The 24,550-nt window shown below is 38.7% G+C and overlaps 1 protein-coding gene across 2 annotated transcripts in view; it reads right to left on the bottom strand.

Annotated features, from left to right (window-relative positions):
* Positions 1-23,477, bottom strand: part of ZNF217 (zinc finger protein 217) — a 35,875-nt gene extending 12,398 nt beyond the window's left edge. Inside the window, exons 1-3 of one of the 2 annotated variants that reach the window (XM_044455336.1) lie at positions 23,391-23,477; positions 3,687-3,824; positions 1,236-3,004 (exon numbers count right to left, since the gene is read on the bottom strand). In XM_044455336.1, the coding sequence (XP_044311271.1) occupies positions 1,236-2,637 (1,402 nt within the window). In that variant the 5' untranslated portion in view covers positions 2,638-3,004; positions 3,687-3,824; positions 23,391-23,477. The remainder of the gene's footprint in view (positions 1-1,235; positions 3,005-3,686; positions 3,825-23,390) is intronic. The other variant, XM_044455337.1, reaches the window with a different exon arrangement.
* Between the last annotated feature and the right edge of the window lie 1,073 nt (positions 23,478-24,550).

The raw sequence follows: 24,550 nt of genomic DNA, 5'->3' as shown, positions 1-24,550 counted from the left end.
TCTAAGAGCCACAAACCCGATACACTACACTGAACAAGTTAAAACATGTCCACTGAAACTGCCTGCTTAGATGGACAGTGTTAAAGTAATTTTTAAATCCATCTTCAAGATGTTTCCATTCCTTAAAAAAGATTTTTAAAAGGTGTACTGGGTTTAATATTGCAATGTGTGAGTTAGGAGCACCTTCATATTTCATTTACTTACATAACCTTTCATAACTTTGTAGCAGAATTCAGCTTTTAAAAAGCTGTGCTTGAGAAAGAAATTCACTCTCATGACGGAATTCCAAATTACTCAAACGGTAGCTCACTTTTGTGCCTCTGCTATCAATTGCAGGAGAATGATAAATGAAGGACAGAAAATTTTAGCAAAGGTTATGCTATTATGTTTACCATGTTTATAGCATTAATTTAGGTATGTGATCTTAGCACATGCATGTCTGCCTAATTGTAATTATTTTATTTGTAATTATTTGTGTTTGTTACTTGCCTCCTTGCTTTTAATTCATTTTAACTACCATTTTAATTGTGGTAATAGAAAAATTATTTTAAATTGTTGTGTTGGTCCACATTGGCTTATGCTCATTTATGATCATATTAAATTGAATTGAAAAATTCACTGTCATGGGCATGTTTTTCCATAAACTGAAATGTTTTATTTGGGGGATCTTTTCTGGTTATGTGCTTTTCATCTCAATGGGTAGCAATTGTTCATCTACTAAGCTAGTCAAAAACGTTTTGAAAGAACAAAGGTGTTTTTCCCAGACTCGTATTTGCAGTTCTCAAAAACTACCACTGGAGGGCAGCAAGCACAGCATTATACTCACCAAGGGGTTTTTATAATTGCATTCATGAGATACCCAATTTTGGTTACCAGGAATGATTGCAAAATGGTGGTTAGTGCAGAAATACTAGACAGAAAACATAACTAGCCTTTTATAACAAGGAGTTACTGAACCTAAAACCTCTCAAATTTTTCACTGTATTTGGAAAATGAACACTTATAGCAACATGCTGACCATAGCCCTGTATTTCTTCCTATAATGCTTATCAGTTGAGTATCACATGGCAAAGAAGTAGCAACTTTCAGCTGAAACTCAACTGAAGCAACGGTACATTCAGGAGCAACGAAAAGGAAGTATTAGTATTAGGTAAGACCACTCCTTGGTTTCCATAAAAAGCTGTATAAGCAAACAAAGTTTAAAAAGAAACAATCTTTTTGTGACTATTTCTTACCTAAAGTCTCTAGTAGTCCATCTTCTGAGCCATCTTCAGAGCCTCCCTCCACTCGTTCTCCTGATCCATGCTCATCCAGAGTCACAACTTCTGGAAGACATGTTCTTGGCTGCTTTCCTTCAGTGGAACCGGCCTCTAAGTCATTTTTTCGGTCTCGCTTATGTACTCTTGAGTGAAGGACTAGCTGGTGGTATGTTCGAAAGGCTTTGCCACACTCTGAACAATGTGTAGGTTTATCTTTGTTCTGGGACAATTTAGGATCTATCTCCATAGAAGGCACTTCACGGCAGGGATATTTGCATTTGTCTTGTGGCATGTTACCAACCCCTGCATAATTTCCACTTTTGCTTGCCTTGCTCTTCCCAGTGTTTTCAGTTTGGCTCACTTTGTTCACATTCCAAATTTCCCCAAGATCTTCCTTATCAGAAGAGGAGTCATCATTGTCTGTACTTCCCTCTTGCCCTGGTTCTTTTGTTTGCCCATGGCCAATAGCAATTTTACCTTTGGTAGCCAGTTGCCATGCCTGGTATGTACTGAATGGATCTAACTCTCCTATCCATTTCACAGGCTTTTCTTGTTTGTTACTGCCAGGAGGCAAACATGGTTTTAAATTTAAGAACCGCAAAAACTCTTCTCTGGGCGACCTGCTTCCTTTGCCACTTCTGTCAACTTGTGAGCCATCACCACTGGCTACTGAATCTTTGGTATGTACTTTGCTATGCTCAATTAAACTTTCCTTATTCTGAAATAGGAAGCCACAAACCATGCAGATTTTATAAGGCGACGTAATGCTCTCGGTTACTTGGTCCTGTACAACCTCGTTTATTGTTATAGGACTCTCGGATCCTTGAGTAGTCTTGCTTCTAGAGCCAGGCTTACCAGTATGTGTTCTCATGTGATTTTTGAGGAACCAAGGCTCCTTAAATCTCCTTCCACACACGCTGCACCAATAAGTGAAAGAGTCTTTATGCTTCCGCATGTGGGCCTCAACATCAAAACCTTCATCAAAAGTTTGCCCGCAAACCACACAGCTGAAATCTTGGTTATCCTTTTCATTGACATTGGATGATGGCAAGTCTGCTTTTGCTTGTCCTTTATCAAGATGGCTAAGATATTCTGCTTCTACACGTAGAACTGCTGGTTCACAAAGTGTGGGTCTGTGTTGTGTTAAAACATGTTTACCAAGATCTTCTGGATGTTTGAAAGTCTGATCACAAAACATACAATCCAAAGGCATGCATCCTTCTCCATGCATCAGAAACTTGTCTTGCAAGTTCTTGTACGAGATTGTGCTGGACCCTTTTATTGGCATAGTGGCATCATTGTTCTCCATACGTGAGCCAACAGTACTGGCTATTCCATCTGGCCCATCCATATATGCTAAGAGAGGTTGAGTAGGCATATTTCCTTTGTTGCTGTTATCATGAATTAGGGAGGCTTTTACGTTAGAAACAAGGCCACTTCAGTATTTTCCAACCTGTTTGCTTACAAATGCTGGAGTCCAGACAACTCCTTCAAGAGACATTAGTTGAATGTTTTTGTGCATCTGCAGATGTAGCTAGCCACACATGACATGACACAAGCTATTTAGAAAGGTGTTCATTAGTTCTCCCACTGAAAGTATAGAATTGCTTATGCTCCTCTCCAGTTCATTTAACTTGCCTTCAGAAAAGCTAGTACATTTGTATCTCCACATGTAATAATTCAATAGTTCTTCTTAATCATAAAGAAATATGGAAATGGCTCAGCAGCACCAAGAAATTCATCACCTAAGAAAAGGGAAGTTAAACACAAATGTTAACCAAAGAAACAAAATAGATGCAATAAAATAGTTCAAGAACAAAAGCAGCACTTAGTATGCTTTAAATGTTACCAAATAAAGTGATTTAATATGTTGATAAGTATCCTTGGATATTCTAATGGCAGATAAAAGCTGTCTCCTTCCTTTTAAAAGTCTTCCACACACACCCCTTCACAAGCACAAATATAATCAACATTATTTTTTTCTGGATTTTAAAGATGACTTTCAAAAAGGTTTACAGAAACTGGCTAAAAATTAGTTCTATGTCAACCATGTTTAAGGACATATAATGCAGCTACTGAATTCAGATTTCAACAAATATTTATCTTGAAAATGATGCAACTATCAAAGGAAATTACTAATCTCTGCAAGGAAACTGCCTTAGGGAGTTACTGCAACATTCATATTATCTTTTAAACTCGCATGCAGGAAACTGCCTCAAAGAAATGAATCGAGTAAGACAATAATTATGCTCTTCCATTTCATGAATTCTAAGATTCTGCATTTTTAATGTGAATTAATAATAGCAAGATTTCACTCCTCTATGAATGCTGATGCCCTACTTCCTTCCTTTGGCTTGCTTTATACATGCCCTGGCTTCAAAAATGATTTTTTTTAAAGCATGGTTTGAACCACCCCTTAACAAGTACCTATTCATGGCAACATGAATCTTCAGTTATGGATAGTGCCCATCTAGCAGCCATTTTGAATATATACTGCTCCCTCAACAGCCAGCCATTTGAAGAGTTTTCACTTTCTGGATTACTTAACAGGACATCAATACAGAGCTGTAAAATAAGAAATTAACTGTTAAACTGAGTCCTTATGCATGAAATGCATGAGCACATATATTTTTGTGATTCATTGTAAATATTAACCTCTTTAATCTCAAGCATTAGAGAGAGAAAAGATAATAATTTTGATTCTTTTTGCTTACTGGTACAGCAGACATAGCAAGTCAGCTTTTAAGGTACTCCTATTACAGCAGGATCCTATATTTGCAGGGTATAGGATCCAAGCATTTCAGCATATGCCTGAAACTGCAGATAGTAACATACACTACATTTGTGGGGATTAAAGGCACAGGACCCCCACAACAGAGGAAAACCCACAAATAACTCTAGAGTCTTCACACTCACTGAGAGACAAAACATGTGAAGCTGGCTAATACAGAGACAAAGAGCCTGGTGTCCCCAGACACTATGCATCATTCCATAGAGATATTAATTGCTGCTCCTAGAGATAGTCATAGTTTTTCTACTTTCATGGGGGTCCTGTACCCCTAACCCCCATGTCTGTGTAGGGACAGATAACCTTGGTTAAGTAAAACCATGGAAACTGAGGCAGTGTATAGGGGGGGCCCTGCTGTATTTCTGAAAAATAGAAAGCTAAACAGTTTGTTAAATGAAAGGAGCAAAGACAGTAAGTTTGCAACAACATATAGCATTTACAGAAGGACCCCCATATATCTTGGTTCAGTTACAGCATTTTCATTTAACCCCAGATGACCTTGTCCAAAAGAGAAGTCATAAAGTAATGAAGAGAAGTTGCAAAGTGCCAAAGAGAAGTTGTACAATTCTTTAAGTGAAAAATTCTTGATTTAATAGGAAAAGAAAAAAAAAAGTATGCTGAGGTTGCTAAGATGTATGGTAACAACATATCTGTGAAATCATTAAAAAAAGAGAAATGTATACATACAGTATAGAGTGTTTGCTATTATTCGCTGTTTCAGACATCTGCTAGGGGGTTCCCCCATGGATGTGGGGGTCCTGCTGTATATAGCATTTTCAAGTGTTCAAGGTTCTTCAGTTTCAATGCAAACCTTACACAAAGCATTATTATCTCACAGTATAATTTAAATGGCAGGGGGACTAAGGCTGGACAGTGCATTTTGCAGAAATCCAGCTATTATTACTACTGCCACTCTCATCATCATTATGCATTTATAGCTTGCCTTTTTTCCTCTTGTGGTGAACCCATAGGTCTCCTTCATTCAGTTCTTATTCTCACAACGACCCACCTGTGAGAAGGGTTAGGTTGAGAGTCCATCACTGGCCCAAAGTCACCCAGAAGTCACCCAGGCTGAATAGGGACCAGAAACTGGATATCAAAGCTCCCCAGTCCAACACCAATGAATTTACACAGGAGTACCAGGCCTGTCACTTGGTCGAAACCAGCACAATATATCAACATGTGCATTCCAACAATTAACTTCACCTCAGTTTCTGAGCCTTCTTACTTGTATTTTACAGGTAGCTCTACTTTTTATTCCTACCTAGGTGGGAAGAATTGTGCAACCTGAAAGGTAGCTTTCCTACTGGCTAATAAATCTGCTGCAACAAAAAGTATCGCTGGAACCACATGGAACACTCTCTTGATTTTTAATCTAAACATTATATAGCATATTCCTTCAGCTATTGTTTGGTGTTAAACCAGTTCCAGTGGTGACCGCCTTAGAGCTTAAGGCATCAGGGTTTGTAATTTGGAGGTACTCTTGGATCCAGCATAGTCAATGGAGATACAGATGGCCTTAGTGGCACAGATCACCTTTTATCAGCTTAGGCTGTTATATGAATTAAAATCCTTTCTGGATCAAGGCAGGCAAACTGTGTTTAACCACACTCAAGTAACCTCTTCTTTAGATGACTACAATGAGTCATACATGAGGTGCCTTTGAAAACAGTCTGGAAACGTAATGCAGGAAGACTGTTAAAAGGAACTGGCCTACATGATCATGCTAGCCACTGCTTTGTGACCTGCCCCACCTTCCAGTCATGCTCTCCACCAGTATTAACTTTCAAAGCCCAAAGCAAGGAGCTATTGGGCAGTACAGAACAAACAGACAAAGGTTTAGGACCAAGCTATATAAAGAACAGCCTCCTTCCATATATGCTTTCATGGACCTCAACGTTATCTTTAGAGACCCTTTTCTGAGTGACTCCACCAAATGAATTGAGGCAAGTAAGTACCAGGGAGAAAGCCTTTTCCATGATGGCAACCTAGTTGTGATAAGGCCTCCTTAGTACTGCCTAGCACAGGTAGTGATGTCTTTAAAGAACCAGTTAAAGGTCTTTAAAAGAAATTCTCCAAGGCATTTTAGTCATTCAGTTTAAAAAGTTTTAGCACTTTTTACATCTGGTACTACTACTGTTTTGTTTTCCTTCCCCTTTTTGTTATATTCATTTTTTTTCCTTTAAAAAATTTAAAGGTATTTTACATCGTGTATTATTGTGTTTTTAGCAGCAGAGTTTTTAGGAGTAGCAGAGTTTTAAGCTTTACTCTGAAAATGACCCAGAGTGTTTCATCTATTGGATAGTATAGAAATGTAATATTTTCATTTGTGCTCTCAATCCTCCTTGCAACATTATACCTCTGCAAGGCAGTGAAACTAGGTTTGCACATAGCAAGAGTCCACCATGCGTGAATTTCCCAAATACCCAGTACCAGTCACCATTTTGAATATTGAAGCCCTATTGGGTGCCATAACTTGTTATACTATTGGAATACAGTGTGACTAAGTTGTTGGGGTGATGGATAAGCTGTTCAGAACTCATGGGCTGTTTTTAGGTTTGTGGGTCACTTGTTAACTACCTCAATATGCCATCCTTACTAGGGATACACACTACAATGAGCTATGTTGTCCCTCCATCATGGCTCAAATATTCAAGACGGCAACCAATGAAATTACATGCAAGCCAGGACCATGCCATAAAACAAGGTAGCTTAATGGGAATCAAAGCTAGTGTTTTAGCAGTTCCCCAAATGGATAATTTTGCCCATTAACTTTTTAAAAGACCTAGTTCTGCCTATCTGAAGTTAGCTGTTTGCTGACAATGAATCCTGATTAACACAGCAACAGATGCATAGCCCAGAACTTCTGTGGCAAAATGGCAGTCACCACATCCTGATGTAGAACTGGGTAAAAAAAAATCAACTACTCGCTTATTAAACTATGCAAAATAGCTTGGCATAATATCAGGTTTTCTAGTCTCAACTATCTCATGCTGTAGTTGTAAAATAAAAATTGACATGAGCCCTCACAGAGTTTAAGGAAAAACAGCCTGGGTTATTGCGTCATATGAACTGGCCAAGGTCATATAGTGCATGTCACAGCAGGGGGAAACAATGAGTCTCCCCTGTCCTAATCTGACATTCCTGCTACATCTTGCTGGTTTACTCACTTAAACCACCAACACCTTCAAAAGCATTATGTCTGCCAAGCATTAGCTCCTTGATGCCTTTCCTTGTATTTTCTAGTCCTACACCTGGTGACACCACTCCTATGCACAATCAATCAATCAATCTCACTATTTTAAAATTGTGCACAGTGATAGAATGTATAATTGCTCCCAAACTTTCAATGACCTTAGTAAATATATAGGACCATTACAAACTCACAGTTGTTTTACAAGTTCTGATTGTCATGGAAGTAAAAACCAAAGAGTTTCATTTCAACTGAGCATAGATTTCTATGAGGACCCTTTGAAATCTTAGATCAGATTTTCCCATGGGGACTATTAAGTTGAGAAACTCTGTTTTTCAGTAAATCAGTGTGAGATAAAGCCCCTTAAAATCAAGTTGCCACATGTACACACACTCCATTAGTAGCTCATACTCCTGACTGCTCCATTTTAACAGAGCGCAGATGACAACTAACTTAAAGGGGGAAAGATATGAAGACTAAAATGATCAGACAGCACTTCAAACTCTCTCCTACACTTCCCAGACAGAAAGCTTTTAGGAGCAGAAGCTGAACTTTTTATGTGGAAATGACACCCAAGTACATCATAGGCTCTACTGAAAATTGAAGCTTAGACAATAAAGCAACACAAGAATTTCTTATAGCTTCAGGATCTAGTGCTCAACTTAAACAGATACAGTAAGCCACTCTCCCATTAAAGAGAGTGGAAAAAACTTAGAATAATGAAAATGCTTATATGAAACAAAGTACATGCCAAAACTTTGTGTGCCCTGTTTTTGTTTTAATTGCAGCTGGAAAATCCAAATTCTGCAATATCTATAAATTCTGCAAATTGAAGAGTTTATACTGGCTTTGTTCATTATATGGGGGTGAAGGGTTTTGATATCTTGGTTCCATACCCCCATGGCCATCTCTGTACTTACAAGTGGATCTTGAAAGAATCACTGTATACTCTTTTCAGAATGACTTTCTTAGGAAAACTGAATTCTGTGCTCTTTACCACACTATACATTCTTGACAAAATGAAGAGGCATAGGCAAAGAAGCAAACTTGCCAGGTTTCATTTGATTCCAAAGCCAGAACAAAAAAACATCTTATCAGATATAACAGTCTGTTTTGATACCTATTAATTTTTTTAGGGGTGAAACAACATGTGTATTATGAATTCAGTGATTTTTTGTTAAATCACCAGCCCATTCTCATAATAGGGTGATCCTTTTATATATATACGTAAGGTATGAAATTGTACCCAGTCCTGGAAATTTAACTTCTGCATAATGCGCTTTTTTGCATAATTACCTTACATCTGTGCATACATATAACATGCACCTGAACAATGTTTTTGCCTTTCCTTATTGTCACAGGTAACCAATCATTCATCTTTCTTTGAGAAATAACATTCAAATATTATATATGAAGGGTTATCCCACCAAATTACTAACTTCTGTTGTACAGATTGCCTTAAATAATGCAAGTTCTTTGGCTTCATATGTAACCAAAACATCCAAATTCACCCTATAGTCATCATATTCAACATCACCTAGAAAAAGGTGCTCAGAACATAACTTAGTGAAAAATTTCATTCTTTATTCTGTTTAATAAGACCAATGAATGTTTTCCATAAATGGTTTAATTATGAAGTACTGGAGGAATGTTGTCCATGGGGTCACAATGGGTCAGACATGACTTCGCGACTAGCATAGCATAGCATAACGGCAGAAACAATTTACAATCTTTACATTTTGCCCTCTGTATGATTACTAAACTTTCTACGTGTACAAAATAATTGTGTATACAGACATGTGAATAGACCCTTATGCATTAACAATGCAAAATCATATTTGTTACATTAATCTGATTTGAGGAGTTTTGTTCCACTATCTCTTTGAAGAGTAAGACTCTGGTGCTCTCTGCAGCAACTAATATCAACCTCTAGGGCAGAAGGCAAGAAAATGAGGAAGAATACCTTATGGTATCTTAAAATTCACTAGATGACTTTCTTTTTCACACGATGTTGAAATTATGTACATGGAGACAGTTTTGGTGAGAAGTTACATTTACACATTTAACAACAAACAGTGAAAATAAAACAGCTTTAAATAAAACAAACAGTACCAGCAACTTACAATTTAATTTTGTGTTCTCTCAAGAGTTGCCAAATATCTTTTACTTTAAAAGGAACAGCACAAGTTCTAGAATATGATGGCTTCATAGAACATAGCTAATGTCCCATACTAAAGAACACATTGCACTTCCAGTGTTGCTTAATTTCGACCTGTCATCCCTCTGTACTGTTTGACCTGACATTGCAATGCCTAAATCTTCCTTATTTAAACTTAAAGGACACTAAGATATTTGCTTTAGAAGGAACCCTAATGCAGTTCTGCAGGAAAGGCCTGCTTAAATGAAACAGGAGCAGTTTTACATGTTAATCCCATTATTAACAGCATCACTGTAGAGAACAGGTATGTTTGAGACCAGTTATACCAATTTACCATGATCGCCCTTTAGTGAGGGCAGTGGTATGGATGCCTCTCAGAGCCTGTAAAGAAAATCCATTCCCAGCACTTGGTTTCCCTATACTAGGTGGACAATACAACTGAGTCCCAACACAGAAACTCACTTTTTCATGCACAAAGGAATAAGGAAGTAAAAATCAAAACTGATGACTTGAAAGAGAAAAATGGCTAGGAAGACAAATGTTTGTTTATCTCACAAGACAAGGATCAACAAGCTAGTTAGAAGGGACTAAGTTGGCAATAGCAGCAGTTTTGAGAAGTTTCTGTATAGGTGGCAAGTCATTAAAGGTAGGACTAGAAAATCTCTCAGATTTGTTAGTCAGTTTAGCTGTAGGTTATATGCAAGTAAGAACATCAGTTGGGAAAACTCATCAGGTAAGTTGGCACAGCACTGTAACCCATCCTGGCAATCAGGATGGATAAAAATCAATTTAAAAAAATTAATTGGATATTTCTGTAATTTGGATTTTTTAATTTAAACTAGACTTTTAACACTTTTTTGAGGAAAAAAAATATATAAAGAGAGTTTTCTGTATAAGATACATTGTAGTCCAAGGTTATTCATCATGAAACAAGGATTTTTTGTTTATATAGCATGAGGCTGTATATTCATGCAATCTTTAATTTGTTTGGTAAATCAATTCCATTAATCCATTCACAATGTCATGCTCTTCCAGAAGTTTCTGTAAGATTATTAGGCAAATATTCTATCTAGAGAATATTATCACAGATGCTTGGTTTTACAGTTCTCGAAACTGTGAATAGTGTCTGCAGAGATCGCAGGCCTCTTCTTCACAGTAAATGTTAAAAAATAAAAATATGGAGTTAAGAAAAAGACCTTAATCCCACTGTTCCTTTGCAAATCTGTGTACACAGACTCAACCCCTTACAGTTTAAGTGCTAGGTTGAAAAAAAATCAATGAATACAAGACTGTTGGGAGAAAAGATCTGCACAAGAGACTAAGTGTGATGAAGGAAAGGCAAACAGTAAAAATGAAAGTGAAACCTTTTGAGCAGAATTGCCCATAAGTCTTTGGATCTTTTTGTGTATAGTCTGAGGTTTATCGCATTATTCTGCCCCTGGAGAGGAAAACCTACAATGACAGCAGGCTGTAAAAGAAAGCCAATTTGGGAATATTTTAATGAAGTTTCCCCACCTATGGATAAGGCAGGCATGCATGCAAATTATGTAGAAAACCATGATTTAAATCTAGTCTTGCTGACTAAATTTAAATCAAATCCACCCTGCTGGCAATAAGTCAAACTTGGTTGGTTGTTGTGTACAATCTATGGTACCTGATACATGATCAAACTTCCTTTCTTCTGGCTCAGTCCTCCTGCTGCCATTCTTGTGTCCTTCACAATAAACTCATCTTGTCTCCTGTCCCTGCTGTGATAGTGCGTGCTTTTTGTTCACTGAAGCTTGTCCTACTTTTCCTTTTTATTTTGCAGAGATTGTGAACAGTGATCTCATAACTGACTGGCACTGACAGCTCACCAAAGTATCAAGCAGTATATTAGAGGGGTTATCACCAGTTAACCACCTATTTTTTAAATTGCACCCCAAATGTGCACAAGTATTTTCATAACTTTGAATTATACTTTTAGTCAGACTTGTGTAACTATGAAAATACACAGATCATGAGTCAAAAATCAGAACATCTTGGCTGGGCAATGTCCTGCTTAGGGGAGGTCCTGCTACCAAAATGCAACATGTACTTTGCACTGAACCAAAGACACTCCAAAGGTGTTTTCCAGACTTCCCTTTCTGCTAACACTTCTGACACCTGTTAAGGTGTTTCTTTGAAAACGGGTTTAGATAGCAATAGACAGGGGGCTTTGAACAGGCAAGTATGTGAGTTTCTATGAATACTATCTGCCCAAACCACCTTGTTTAGTTCTGCCTGAAACCCACTTTTTTCTACATACTTTTGATAGCTATCAAAGGGAAAGGTAGGAAAAAGGCAAATCACGCACTCTTCCACTTTCCCAAGCAACCAGTGTATCTCAGGAATGGCTGGGAAAAGTGGGAGCACTGGGACCTATGGGATTACTCAAAACCCTATGGATTGTGCTGCAAAATGGAGGGAAGTTGCCTTCTCTCATTCTCTCTTTCTCTTGACAACTGTCAGGAGAAAGAAAAGTGAAAGCAACAGCCTATTTGGGTCAATATCCATGTTGACAGCAGGTAACCTCCAGGGCATTATCCAGATGAGGTTTCCAACTTATAGAAATATGGATCTCCACAGTTGTACAAGTCAAAAAAAGTAATTTAAAAAATGATGAAACAATGTTATGAGAGAAGGGCATTCCGGGGGAGGGAAGGAGAAAGGTCCATTATGAAACAATACTGCATACTGGCAGCCTCCTTCCCTTTCCTCAGCTAAAGTGTCATAGTCAGGTGGCTGAAAAAAGCTACCTAGCTGATTTGCAGGGCACAGGCAGATCACCTCCTCACTCTTCCTGCTCTCAAGAAGATGTCCACAATATTCTGAATTTAGATCCTCATTGGATTGTATCCCAAGAAGCATTTTTTAAAAGCTAGCTGAAGTATACTGTACAGAACACTATCATTCTAGTGATTCAAAAGTAAGTGTTTCTCACCAACACAGGCTAACAAAAATCTACACAGTTAAGAGTACTTCTAGTTGAAAAACTATCTATGGATAGCATCCTATTCAAATTGGAGATGTTGCTATTTTAAAGCCCAGATTAAAAGGTAAGATAGGTGAATTTTTTCAAGCATTAAGTTCCTAAAGTAGATTTCAAAAGTCTTAATTTTCACAATATCTCACATGATAGTCTTAGAATAAAGCTTTTCAAGCAACATCTACCATAAAGTGTTCTTTTTACAGGGGGAACAGTTTAAATGAGGCATCATTTATTGTACTCAGCTTTTTCTGTAGGGAATATATATGCAAACATGTGTTACTTAATGCATGCCATGTATTTCATTTGGAAGATTAAAGTCTACTACATCTTATGAGGAGATACAATATTGTACATATTGTTTCACCTGAAAAAGAAAAAAACCCTAACCCTAAATTTCAGAGTCTGGGCATTTGACCCCTAACCCAACTAAATATTTCCAACAGCAGTAAAGATTTAGCTTCAAAATTATTTAAAAATAAATTGGTTTTACAACTAAGTCACCATATGCACTGCCAGCAAAACTTTAAAACCAGTGTTGCTCACATGCTACTGAAAAATGTTTAAATGTTGCTTTTAATTGTTTGTAACAGTCTCAGAAAAAGTCAAGTTCCTTTTGTTTATGACAGTTCATAAAAGAACAAGCTTTAGAACAAGCTCAGGTGTAGAGAAATCTAGCCAGTTTTACTTCTTTGCTACAAAAGTATCCTAATATGAGACCTCATTGCTAATGGGCATCACAAGTTCCAGAAGGTTAACACTGATAGTTTTGCTTTTTGCAATTAAGCTTTGCAATCAGCTGGCAGATTTTTATGTACTCATACACAGAGACCCAGTTTGTATGCAATGAACAAGCTATGCTTAAAAGGGGTAGGGAGAAAAATAAGCTGGCTCTCAACTGCTTGCCCACTTCTGGGATCCAGGGTCACTCCATTCCTGATTTGTTTTCCAGAGCATATGAACCCAGAACTCTGGATTACTGAGAAAGAAACAACCTAAACTTCAAACACATATTTTGTTCTTGCTTCAAGGATTTGGGTTCTTTACCTTAAGCAACCCAAAATGCTGGATTTGCAAGTCATAGAGAAGAATCCAGAGGCAGCACATGAGATTGGGAGCCAGCACACTTGCTGAAAGGTGCTCTAAGACTCTAAAAATGTGCCCTATGGTTATTTTATTTATTTATTCAACAATTTTACTTCCATGGCTCTCTGGACAGTTGAGAGATCAGGAAAGATTAGGAAATCAACTGACAACAGCAATAGGCAATTTTACTTTTTCCTGTAAGCCACTAAAGTAGAAGTATGGAGATAGGTGGTATGCAAGTCTGTATAGTAAATGTATCTACACACTCACCCCTCCCACTGCCCAAGTTGCTATCAACAAAGCAAATGTGTTGATAAAATTCTAGCTAAGAAGTTTTTACCTTTGGAAGGTGCAATACATTTCAACCTAACTGGAACTAGCATGTTCTTATCGCATCAACAAAAGTATAGCTAGGCAGATAGCAATCACAGTGACTACTGTACTGAACAGATCACTTACACATCTGTTTGGAAACTACATACAAATGTCACAGATGTGCCGTTGCTCCTTGAATTCCGAGCAGTTTCAGCCCCACAGTTCTACACTTTTCTCCTCTGGCCCTGGATGTACATGTACATGTTTATAACCTTCACCAATGAACAGTTCATGCATATGACAGTGTTTTCTGGCTCATGAAAATCTGTATCAGAAACATCTTACTTCTACAAGGACTACCACTGCTTGAGCTTATTCAGCCCTTTTAGGATCACAGCACCCTGACACATTCAGATATATTGCCCAAATTCAGGCAAATTACAACATTTGTTTCTTACAGTGTGTTTCAAGAAAATGTTGTCACTTGTAAAAGCTGCTTGTAATACATAAGAGTATCTGCTTTTCAACTAATAATGAGAATTCCAAAAATATTTTCAAATATGCTTCTGGGGGCGCTGTTGTTTGGAGGGCTGGATACAAGATCTCACTAGGATCTGTACCCTTGATCCAAGGCTTTGCAAACACCCTCAAGATATAATAGTAGGTCGTTTGCAGGACCACACAGAAATACCTGGAAAAAATAACCTGAATATTTCTCATGTTTAAGAATTGACAAAGAGAAGCTTCACATCTCAATATTCAGGTTTCCCTTATGTATTACATCCTTTCCACATTCTCACCCCAGATTTAAGAGAAAAGAGTGTGGCCACAATGGAAAATTTTTAGGGAGACAAGTTTACCTGTCTCTAGTTCTGAACAAGGTGTTAAACACATGTAATTAGCACTGGAAATTTCAGCATAAATCTGTTAGTTCTGTTCAGATTGACCTAGGGCAAAAGAAATGGTTAAAACATGCCTCCTGTCTCTTTGCATTTTATAGAATGTATAGATTAGTTGGCCATTATTTGGTGAGCTTTAATCATGGCCACAATTATTATTACTACTACATCACATTATACCCTGCCTTTTTTTTCTCTTACAAAGAACCCAAGGTGTCTTACAAGGTTCTCCTCATCATTTTTTCCTTACAACAGTCCTGTGAGGTAGTTTAGGCTGAGAGTCAGTGACTGGCCCAACGTCACCCAGGAAGCTTCATGACTAAGAGGAGAACGGAAATCCTAAGCTCCCAAGTCTTAGTCCAACACTCTTAACTGCTGTATCACACTGGATCTCAAATGTGGTTCTGCATTTGGAAAAAGGTAACTTGTCTGTGAAAACCACAAAATGCTTAATATTTCAGCTTCAGAAATGTAAGCTTTTTAATATATAATGTCCAGGAAAACAATACATGAGAGCCCTGTTGCATGAAAGCACTCGGTAAGAATTCTTATGTAAAAGGCGAGTGGGGGAAAGAATAAAAAGAATCTAAGTCTGATTCTAATATGCCAACCACCTTCAACCTGCACCCACGCTAGCTGGGGCTAACAGGAATCGATTCCAAAACATCTGGAGAAACCAGAATGAGCAAGAACAGGTATGCATTTATATCATTCCAAAAGATGCTCCTTTATTACATTGTGTTGTTCACAATGCTACCGTGTTTCCCCAAAAATAAGACACTGTCTTATATTTTTTTTGGCTCACAAAAACACACTAGGTCTTATTTTCAAGGAAACATGGTAAGAAACCTCAGCTCCCTAGATGCTACTGGACTGCAGTTCCCAGTACAGCCAGCCTGGACAATAGTGGGTGGAGCTGTTCATTTAGAGTCCACAGCCTCCTTACCCCTGTAAAGAACTCCGTATGACATAATGCAGAGTAAGTTTCCTTAGTTCTGTCTAGTGGAACACGAACAGCACCTAGACATTTCTGTGTCTTAAGGAAAAGTTTTTTATCCATTCTGTGAACAGGAGATGCTAAATTTAGTTTTGTAGATTGGCCTGGTATGAATAAATTGGTAATTCATAGTATACATACCACCTCATCCACACTTGAAAAAATAATGTTATTTTAACACTAAGATCAAGCTCTCTTCAACCTCCTCAAGGGTAACTGTAACTACCACAGTATCAATAATCCACTGTGCTAATTCATCACTTTGTGGGGGGGAAGCTCTGAGAAGAGTCAGTTTAAGAACTAACAATCATTTGTATTCATGTTTTCCAGAAGGTTTTGGTACATTCAGGGCCTTAAGCCTCAATATTCAAGAACTTTAAGAAACCCAAGAAGGGCAATTAAAAATCTGATTTTTTTCTAATGTTTTATACAACTTTGCAACATGGAAACATACCAGTGCTATTCCTACTGAAGGTCAACAGTAGGAATGCCAGAATATTTCCTGGGGGGGGGGGAGGAATAGAAACTGAATATACTATTGTTTCCTACCCTGTACCCTATATGAGAGCAGCTATGAGAATCAATAAATTGGGTCCATTCTGTGTTTTGCCAAAATCAGTACACATATTAAAATACATCTTGTGAAACAAAGTTCTTGGGACTGTAAATCAGGCACTCTGAAGTATCACTAATATGAAATAATCATAAAAGATCTCAATTCCCATGCAAAGGAGGCTATTAGTGAGATGGTTCTGGCCAAGCATGCTCCTCAGCATTTTCCCTATGCAGCATGGTTTTTGTTTTGTTTTTAAATTTTTGTTTTAGGGGACACATGATCTCCCACCTGCAATCCAAAGTGGATTATTTTTATACTTGTATACTATTTTATTCCTCTGAAAGAGTTAACTGGCACTTCATCAAACTGAAAATAGATCTGACAGGCAAAAGCATGGTTTCAGTTAATTTCTAAGAGCTTAGCAGACCCATCAAATGAATGTATTGCTAGATTATACCACATAAAGAGTGCCAATGAGGAAACAGAGGCTTCAGCTGCAGCATCCAAACGTTTGATTCCCACACTTGTACTTGGAAACAGTTGAAACTTAACCCAGGGCTGGCCCTATCATTAGGCAGAGGGGGCTGCTTTGGGCACTAGAAGCTGGGGAAGCAGAGATGGAAACCTCTCCTGCTAAGCATGTTCAGGTACGCCGGAGTTATCATGTACTACTACCAGGAATAAAATAAAATTCAACTGCCAATCCAGTCATTTCCTGCACATGAATGGGGTGAAAAGAAGATGCCATCTTGTTTCCCTGCGTCAGAGAATTGCCAGCAGCATATCCATCTTGCCGGCATGTTGTTAAGACCAAAGCTGTATACTTTCATAGTATCTAGAAAAAAATTGGGAACTTCTACTATTGCTACATTCTGAGTAGCAGGCACAAAGTCTGAGACAGAAGAAACTAGATACAATCAAAAGTTAAAATGACTGCAAAACAGTTCTCTCTCTGGGTGATCAACATACAGCCTACTTTAACATTTTACGTATTATCCTGAGCTCTAGAAGATAGATATTTGATTCAGTTTAAGTATTCTAGTAAAACTAAATCTCTTGCAAAGATTTAACTAATATGGGCTACACAAAGCAATCCTCAAGTAAATATAATTGCTTGCTCCATTCAGTTGCAGAGCAACTAACATGCAATGGTTTGTTCTTTCAAAGGACTGCTATAGCCATACCATTAATACATCAAACATGTGACACTAGATAATGCAGCTATAATAGGTATTTATGGTTTTTTACCAAATGACCTGCCTTCATTAGAAGTCACTCCCATCCTGTCCTTTTCCAACATATAGACAACTAAGATTTTATCAAATCACGTGTTTTAAAGTTATACTGCTTTAGTGTCACACTCACACACACACACACACACACACACTGTCTTTTTTCTACAAAGGGCTCAAGGCAGCTTACATCATCTCTCCTCCTCCATCTTATCCCCACAACAACCCTGTGAGGTAGGTTGGGCTGAGAGTCTGTGACTGGCCCAAAGTCACCCAGTTGGCTCCATGGCTGAGCAGGGACTAGAACCCAGACCCTCTGAGTCCCAGTCCCATGCTCTTAACCACTACACCTCACTGGCTCTCATCTTTGGCTACTACAGCAAATATACAGTTGGTTAAATAACCAAGAACATAGTATTTGAGACATTTATGTAGTTCAGCAGCTTAATCATCCTTGAAAACAAGATACAAAGACTTCTTTTGGATAAAATGATCTATTGCACCAAATATCTGCTGTGTAACTGTATTTGAATGTCACATTAAAATTTGTTGCAACACATTTGGTTTTGTTCCAAGTTCCTTTCCAGTTTCTTTTGTGACACCTAGAAGCAAGATGCATTCACCATACTGGCAAAACAATAAGGGACTATTCTGTGTTTTATGGTAGATGTTTACATAATTTAACAAGGGGTGTGCTTATATTCTCTGTAACACACAGGGTCAGGGAGGAGCAACAAAACAGTGGTCACTGGCTGCCATCAAGCCTCTATCCCAGATGTCTTGTGCAAGTTCACAGCATCTGCCAAGAAATTAATGTTTTTTATGAAGCCAGTCCTATTTTTAAAAAAATTTCTATCCCTCACTGTTTACAGTACAGTAGGAAAATGTGTTCAAACCAAAAGTAGAAATGCACCAACAGGGCAACTGTATCCATGTTTACCCAGAAGCCCCATGTTAAACGGTATTTACTTCCATGTAAGTGTGCAGGATTGCAGTCAGATGTGTCTTGACTGTAAGCTGTTCCAAATGTTGACCCAGGCAACCTGGGAAGAACCTCATCTGATAAAAAAATCTGTCACACTACCAAAGCGCTAGAAATCATTTCCTGAAGAGTACAAAGCCATCCCAAGCTAACATACCTCAGTTCAAGTCAGTGCTGGAGAAAAGTTGATCTAGATGTTTTTCCCCCAAAACACACATACACACACTACTATTTTCTAGCCACTTCTGCTGTGTCATCTGAGGATGTTAAACAAAAGCTGCTGATAGAGTTGATACCAACAGTTCATGGAGGTTGACAAATGAGAAATTTCTACCCTTGGAATTCTTCCAATCCTTGGACAGACCAAAGGACACCTCTTAAACATTCCTTAGCATTATTATGAACCAATCTTTTAAAAAGTGTAAAGCAAGAATTCAACAAAACACTAGTGAGTACAAAACATGCTTTAAAAACAACCACATGTGGCCCTGGACTGGGAAAAGGAACAAAAAATAGGAGAAGTGCTGCCAACTCACTAGCTTTAGACTAGTAAAACCCAATTTACAATTGTTAAGTCCCATTTACACGCGCAAATTATACAGAGTGCTCAACCTAGTTCCAAGGTCTGTAAGCTCTGTAAACATGCACTTACACAAACATGATTTCCCCTGATTTATGTAAATCACTTTAAAAATCTCTGACAAGAGCATCCATCTTTCTAATTTTATACTTTTTCCTGTATTCTTCCACTGCTAATGTTTATTTACTGGAGGCTTGCACAAGGTTCAGTGTCATTAAAAATGCTAAAAAGATGTTCATTATGAATAAATCTTTTATGCCAAAGGCGTAGCAAATGTAATTATGTGAAGTGGGGTGGGGGGAAGAACCAATTGTATTGGACTCCTGATGTTCTAATCAAGTGAATGAGAATAAAGGAGAGCTTGTAAGCCTAGTAATGGCAGCCCTGCTGTGGCAGAAATTTTTGCTGATTTTCTACATTTAAATAGAAGGTTGAACTGGAAAGGATGACATGAGATAAATAAGTCAATGACAGTCCAATAGTCTTAGTTATTTAATCATCCTGAATCTTTGTGGAAGCAAGTAAACTCAAAGGTCAAGCTTCTCTTTCAAATTTGCCTAAAGATAGGAAAGCTTAGTCATTTGAACTATAGGTAAAGGGCAGAAAAGGCATTCCTTCCCATGTGTGTTAGCAATAGGGGTTTTGTACTATTCGGCAGCAAACTTAACAGTTCTGCATACTTGCATAAAAGTAGTGGATTTCTGTCTACTTTTAAACATTTTTTTTCAAAATTTAGACCATATTTATTACTACTGTACTGCCACTACAAAGTTTCCATCTTAGACAGTAATTATCATACTGAAAGTCAAATAAGGCATATAATTCTCTTACCATACTCTCATTTTTTCTAGGCACCTAATGCAGTAATTTGCACCTTGATCCTCAACATATTTGGAAGTATGCCACACTAACAGCAGCAGGGCTTACTTTCAAGTAACATGATTGAGATAAGAGACTTGCTTTTCACTTTGATCTTGTACATACAGGGTACAAATAATTCTTGAACTAATGCAATTCTATAGAAGGATGCAAGGTATAACAAGGCTCTTAAGTAATGCAGATGGGGAGGTCTAGAGTTTGAAAGAGAAGTCAAAGATGAAACTACCCAGTGTAAAAGGGCAGTGAAGAGTACCTTCTTTTTTCAGCCATATCCCCCACCCCCCATGCCTTTCCATTTGCCACCAAAACAAAGGAGATATTCCAAGCTATCCACAGCTCTCCATCTGGAATCACATGCAATTCCTGTTGAAGGAGTCAGTAGCCATCCTCTTAAAACAGCTATAAATATTAGTGATCCTTCATGATTCCATTTTCTTTTTTGTTAACTAGTTTATAAATAGCAAAGCTTAATTAAAACAAATCCAGGAAATGGCTCCTCATTCACTCTAAAACAAGTTACCCTTATAAGAAATTAACTCATTTTAAAAGCACACACACACAAGAAAACCCCAACATCTATAGATCATGAAAATCTTATTTATATTCAACCTTCGCAGAAAAAACCACTCATACTTTAAAGTAATCATGTTATACACAAAACTTGGGGGAAATTGTTCAGCTATGCCCTTTATTTCCTTTAAAACAACATGGATGAACTTCAGGAAAGATCTTCTTGGTTATTCAATTTAAAATCAATTCTTTCCTACAGGGTATAGGCAATGTTACAGTTTTGCTTCTCATAGAATTTCCAGAGACACACATACCAAAATAAAGACTTGTTTCTCAGCAAGAATAGTCAGCTGCCATTAAAGCCACACCTTTAAAAGTTCTTACCACACAGCAACCAAACAAGTACAAACAAGTGGTGCTTTTTTTCCCAGTCAAAAAGGCAGTACAGTTAAATGTTGGGATCATTTGGTATTTCAACATTGGATCTTTTAAAAATGTATAAATATGCAACATCGTGTTTTTGAGAAGCTCTAAATACTAAGGGTTTTTTGTTTTTGTTTTTTAAGCAAGTGTAGTCTAACAACCTTTCACAGGAATATAAATATTTAACATTTAAACCTGACAACACAGCACTAAAAGATAAAATGCCTTCCTGCTAAGAGCAATAGTGCCTCAGAACTGGAAGGCAGCTGTTGTTCCCCAGCCTTCTCTTTTGTTGCACCTAATCTCATGTCAAGTCATTCAACCAGCTCCAAAGCGATGAAGACATAATTGAATCAACCTTATACAAAATAATAATAATAATCAGATGTACTGTTCTTACTAGTGATATGCACACATTAATTATTCCAAATAAGCCAATGTTATTCTCCCTTTCAAAAAAGCAAAACAAAAACACCACCACAAGCACAAACAACCTCAAGGAAACTGAAATCAAGAACTCTTGGCCTTTGCAGAAGAGAATATAATTAGATAGGTCAGATCAATACTCTACTGTACTATCTTCTCAACTACAGCTGTTATGCATGATCATAACTTGAAATAAGGACTCGGGGAATGTAATCATTTCAAGAAAGCCATGGGAATGCTCTCCCTCACATCTCTTCTTCCCCCAGGAGATTAATAAATAAATAAATAAATAAATAAGCATACATTTCAGAATTCTCTAGAGTGAAGGGAGTTCTTCATATTAAGAACAAGTAACTGATGACCCATACAAGCTGGCATTCCAGTTGGAGATGTTAAATACTGACTCATCAATTCACATAAAAGTAATGTGTATGGGGGGGAGGGAAGAATCAAACTCCACCCACTTTCCCTCCCCCACCTTCAAAGAAAGCAGTTTAACCTGCTTATTTCTGCCAGAGATTTCATGCTGTCCAAGAAAATATTTCATTATGACTACAATCACTGGATGTTTTAAAAAGGAATTTTCTGTCCCAAATCTTACAGAAGCACCCCCTGAAGTGTAATAAAAGATGGCGAGAAAACATTTGCAAGCCATTGTTATAAGCACTGTGCTCAGATACCTTTGCACACAAAAACAGCCCCTAATCGCCGACAGAATATAAGCAGTGGTCAGCAAGTCAATGCCTGCTATTCAGTTTGTAGTTAGGCATTTTATTCCTCTGCCTTCCTGATCATATCAGGGCAAGCTTTTCAAGGCCTAATACACTGTAAAGAATTATATGAAGTGTCCCTCACCCCTCGCATATTTGAAACTGCGTTATTTCCTTCTGTTCCTTCACATACAGAAACTTCCCTTTTCACATTCTTCTGTAAATGATTTCACTTCATCTACAGACTTAAGTTCCTATTTCTGCTTTTCACTGCATACTAGATTCTTTCTTCCGTTCACCCCCCCCCTTTCTATGAATCAGGAAAAGTGAATATTTTAAAGCTTTCAAGGTCATTCTACAAAGGACAGTTTCACACACACACACACACAAACAGGCTTTCTTTTAAAAAATAGTCCTCCTGAACAACAAAACTTAAGTTATTTTGACATTCAGCAAGATGCCCAGTACAGAAATTTTGCTGCCCATTAGTTCAAAAACTCTTGCACTTCAATTCAGATACTCACAAGGGGATTCACACATAGAACATGGGGGGGGGGGAGTGGAGCGGGAGCTTATGGGATTGCATATCGAAAGAAGGCTCCTTCGACGATAGGATTTCTGCAACTCACACAAAACGAAACACACCCTAAATGAAGCCAATTAGCCAAGAATTAATACCTTCCCATATATAGGTAAGAGATAAGCATACGGAAGTGAAACGGTATTGTACCCTCTTGATAAATTTTGTATTCTTCTCACTACAGCCAAGTCTATTGTTGTAAGAGCCAAGTAGGTAGTTAATTTTAAAGGAGCTCTTTTCCCCCACCCACTTTCAAAATAATCTCTAGTGTCTTTAACACACACAGACTCGGGAGCAGATTAAATTCTGCATAAGAAGCATTCAAAAATGAAACTGACAAAACGGATCAATAAACTTTTCATTAGCAAATCTGACCCCCCTCTCCCCAACCTTGAGCCAAACACATTACAAACCTTGCTTCCAGGAACATCCCTGACTCACAAAGAGATCCTCTCTTTCTCCCTCCTCCTCCTCCTCCTGCCCCCTCCCTCCCTCCCTCCCTCGGCTTTAAGATCGACATATTGAGTATCGAAAACAAATACGTCTATCTCATGGAAGTTTCACAAACATCGACTTGGAGCTGCGGGACGCGGGGGTGGGGGGCACAGAGGCTGCGGGCAGAATAGCCGAGGGAGAAATCTCATACACGAGCTAGAAGTTTAGGGAAAGCTAATCTCCGTTTTCCTCACCTATCTCCTTTCCTTCCCTCCCCCTGGGATAGGGGGGAGCGCTTGGAAAGAAAGCTGGGAAACTGTAGCATAACAAGGAGAACTTTAAAAGAGGTGGGTATTTTGGAAAGGGTTCCTTTACCTGCTGATCCTGCTATGCCTAGTGGCGGAGGTTGGCGGCGGAGGAAGAAATTAAAACTGACACAACAGGAGTCGCTGCGTTTGAATGAGAAAGAGAGGGAGGAGGGATCCTTGAGGGAGGGGGGGAGGAGGAGGAGGAGGAGGAAGGAGGGCTATTGGGAGTTTTTGAGGCTGGCTGCACGAACTCCTCACACGCAGACACATACACACACCTGATCTTGTTGGCTTTTCTCTTCCTGACACGGGAGGGGGGGCAGCGTGGGGGCGGGCTTGGAAGCGAGGGGAAGCGTTTCCCACTACGATTCAAGAAAGACGACTGCAGGATGCTATCATAAGGACAAAGACAGAAGGCAATCTTGAAAAAGAGGAAGGCAAGAACTGGAAGAAGTGGATGCCCCCCTCTCCACGTACGCGCCCACAAATACGCACACGTCCATTTAATTCAATGGAGAGGAATTATGGCTTGATTCTAAGCATCGGTATCCCGCCTTTTAAACGCGAAAGTTCCCCTCCCCCCAGGCGGCTTACAAAAATAATCACACGATAACATGTGCACGTCAACACACTCATACTAAAAGACAAATAGAGGCTCTCCTTTCCCCCATCGCATGCCTCGTTCATGAATCCCCCCCCCCCGCCACCACAAGGATCCATCTCCCCACAAGCCCTACATAATCTCCAGGTGGGATGGTGGCGAGCCTGCCCCCCCTCTGTGAAGCGCCCAGTGCGTGATTGCCTTCTCGCCCACGGAACCCCACCCCATCTTGTTTTAGGCTGCAGGCGCCTCGGAGGCAGGGACCTATCGAGAGTATTATCTTGTGTTATTTGGGCTATCTTGGCTCTAGATTCGTATCTAACTGTTGTTCTACTGAACAGGAACACCCCTATGCAGTTCTAGCATGTGGGAAGGGGGGGTTCAAACAACAGATTAATCAACAGATTAATCTTGGGCATTAGCCAGAGGACCCCACTGAATTCACCAACATACTCAGGATTGGAAGCTGAGCGGGATCGCCACGGTTCCAGAAACTGGCCCTCCCTTTCGAAGAACTTTATTCCATCCCCCACCCCGAAAAAGGATTATACATTTTTAACGCAAAGTTATCAATTGAAAACGACACACACCCACATACGGGCGCCTAAGGTTCTTCAAGGCTGCCA

Source organism: Varanus komodoensis, unplaced genomic scaffold (assembly GCF_004798865.1).
Source record: "Varanus komodoensis strain SLA01 unplaced genomic scaffold, ASM479886v1 scaffold8, whole genome shotgun sequence".
Taxonomy (NCBI): Eukaryota; Metazoa; Chordata; class Lepidosauria; order Squamata; family Varanidae; genus Varanus; species Varanus komodoensis.
This window is presented reverse-complemented; position numbering and strand designations above follow the sequence as displayed.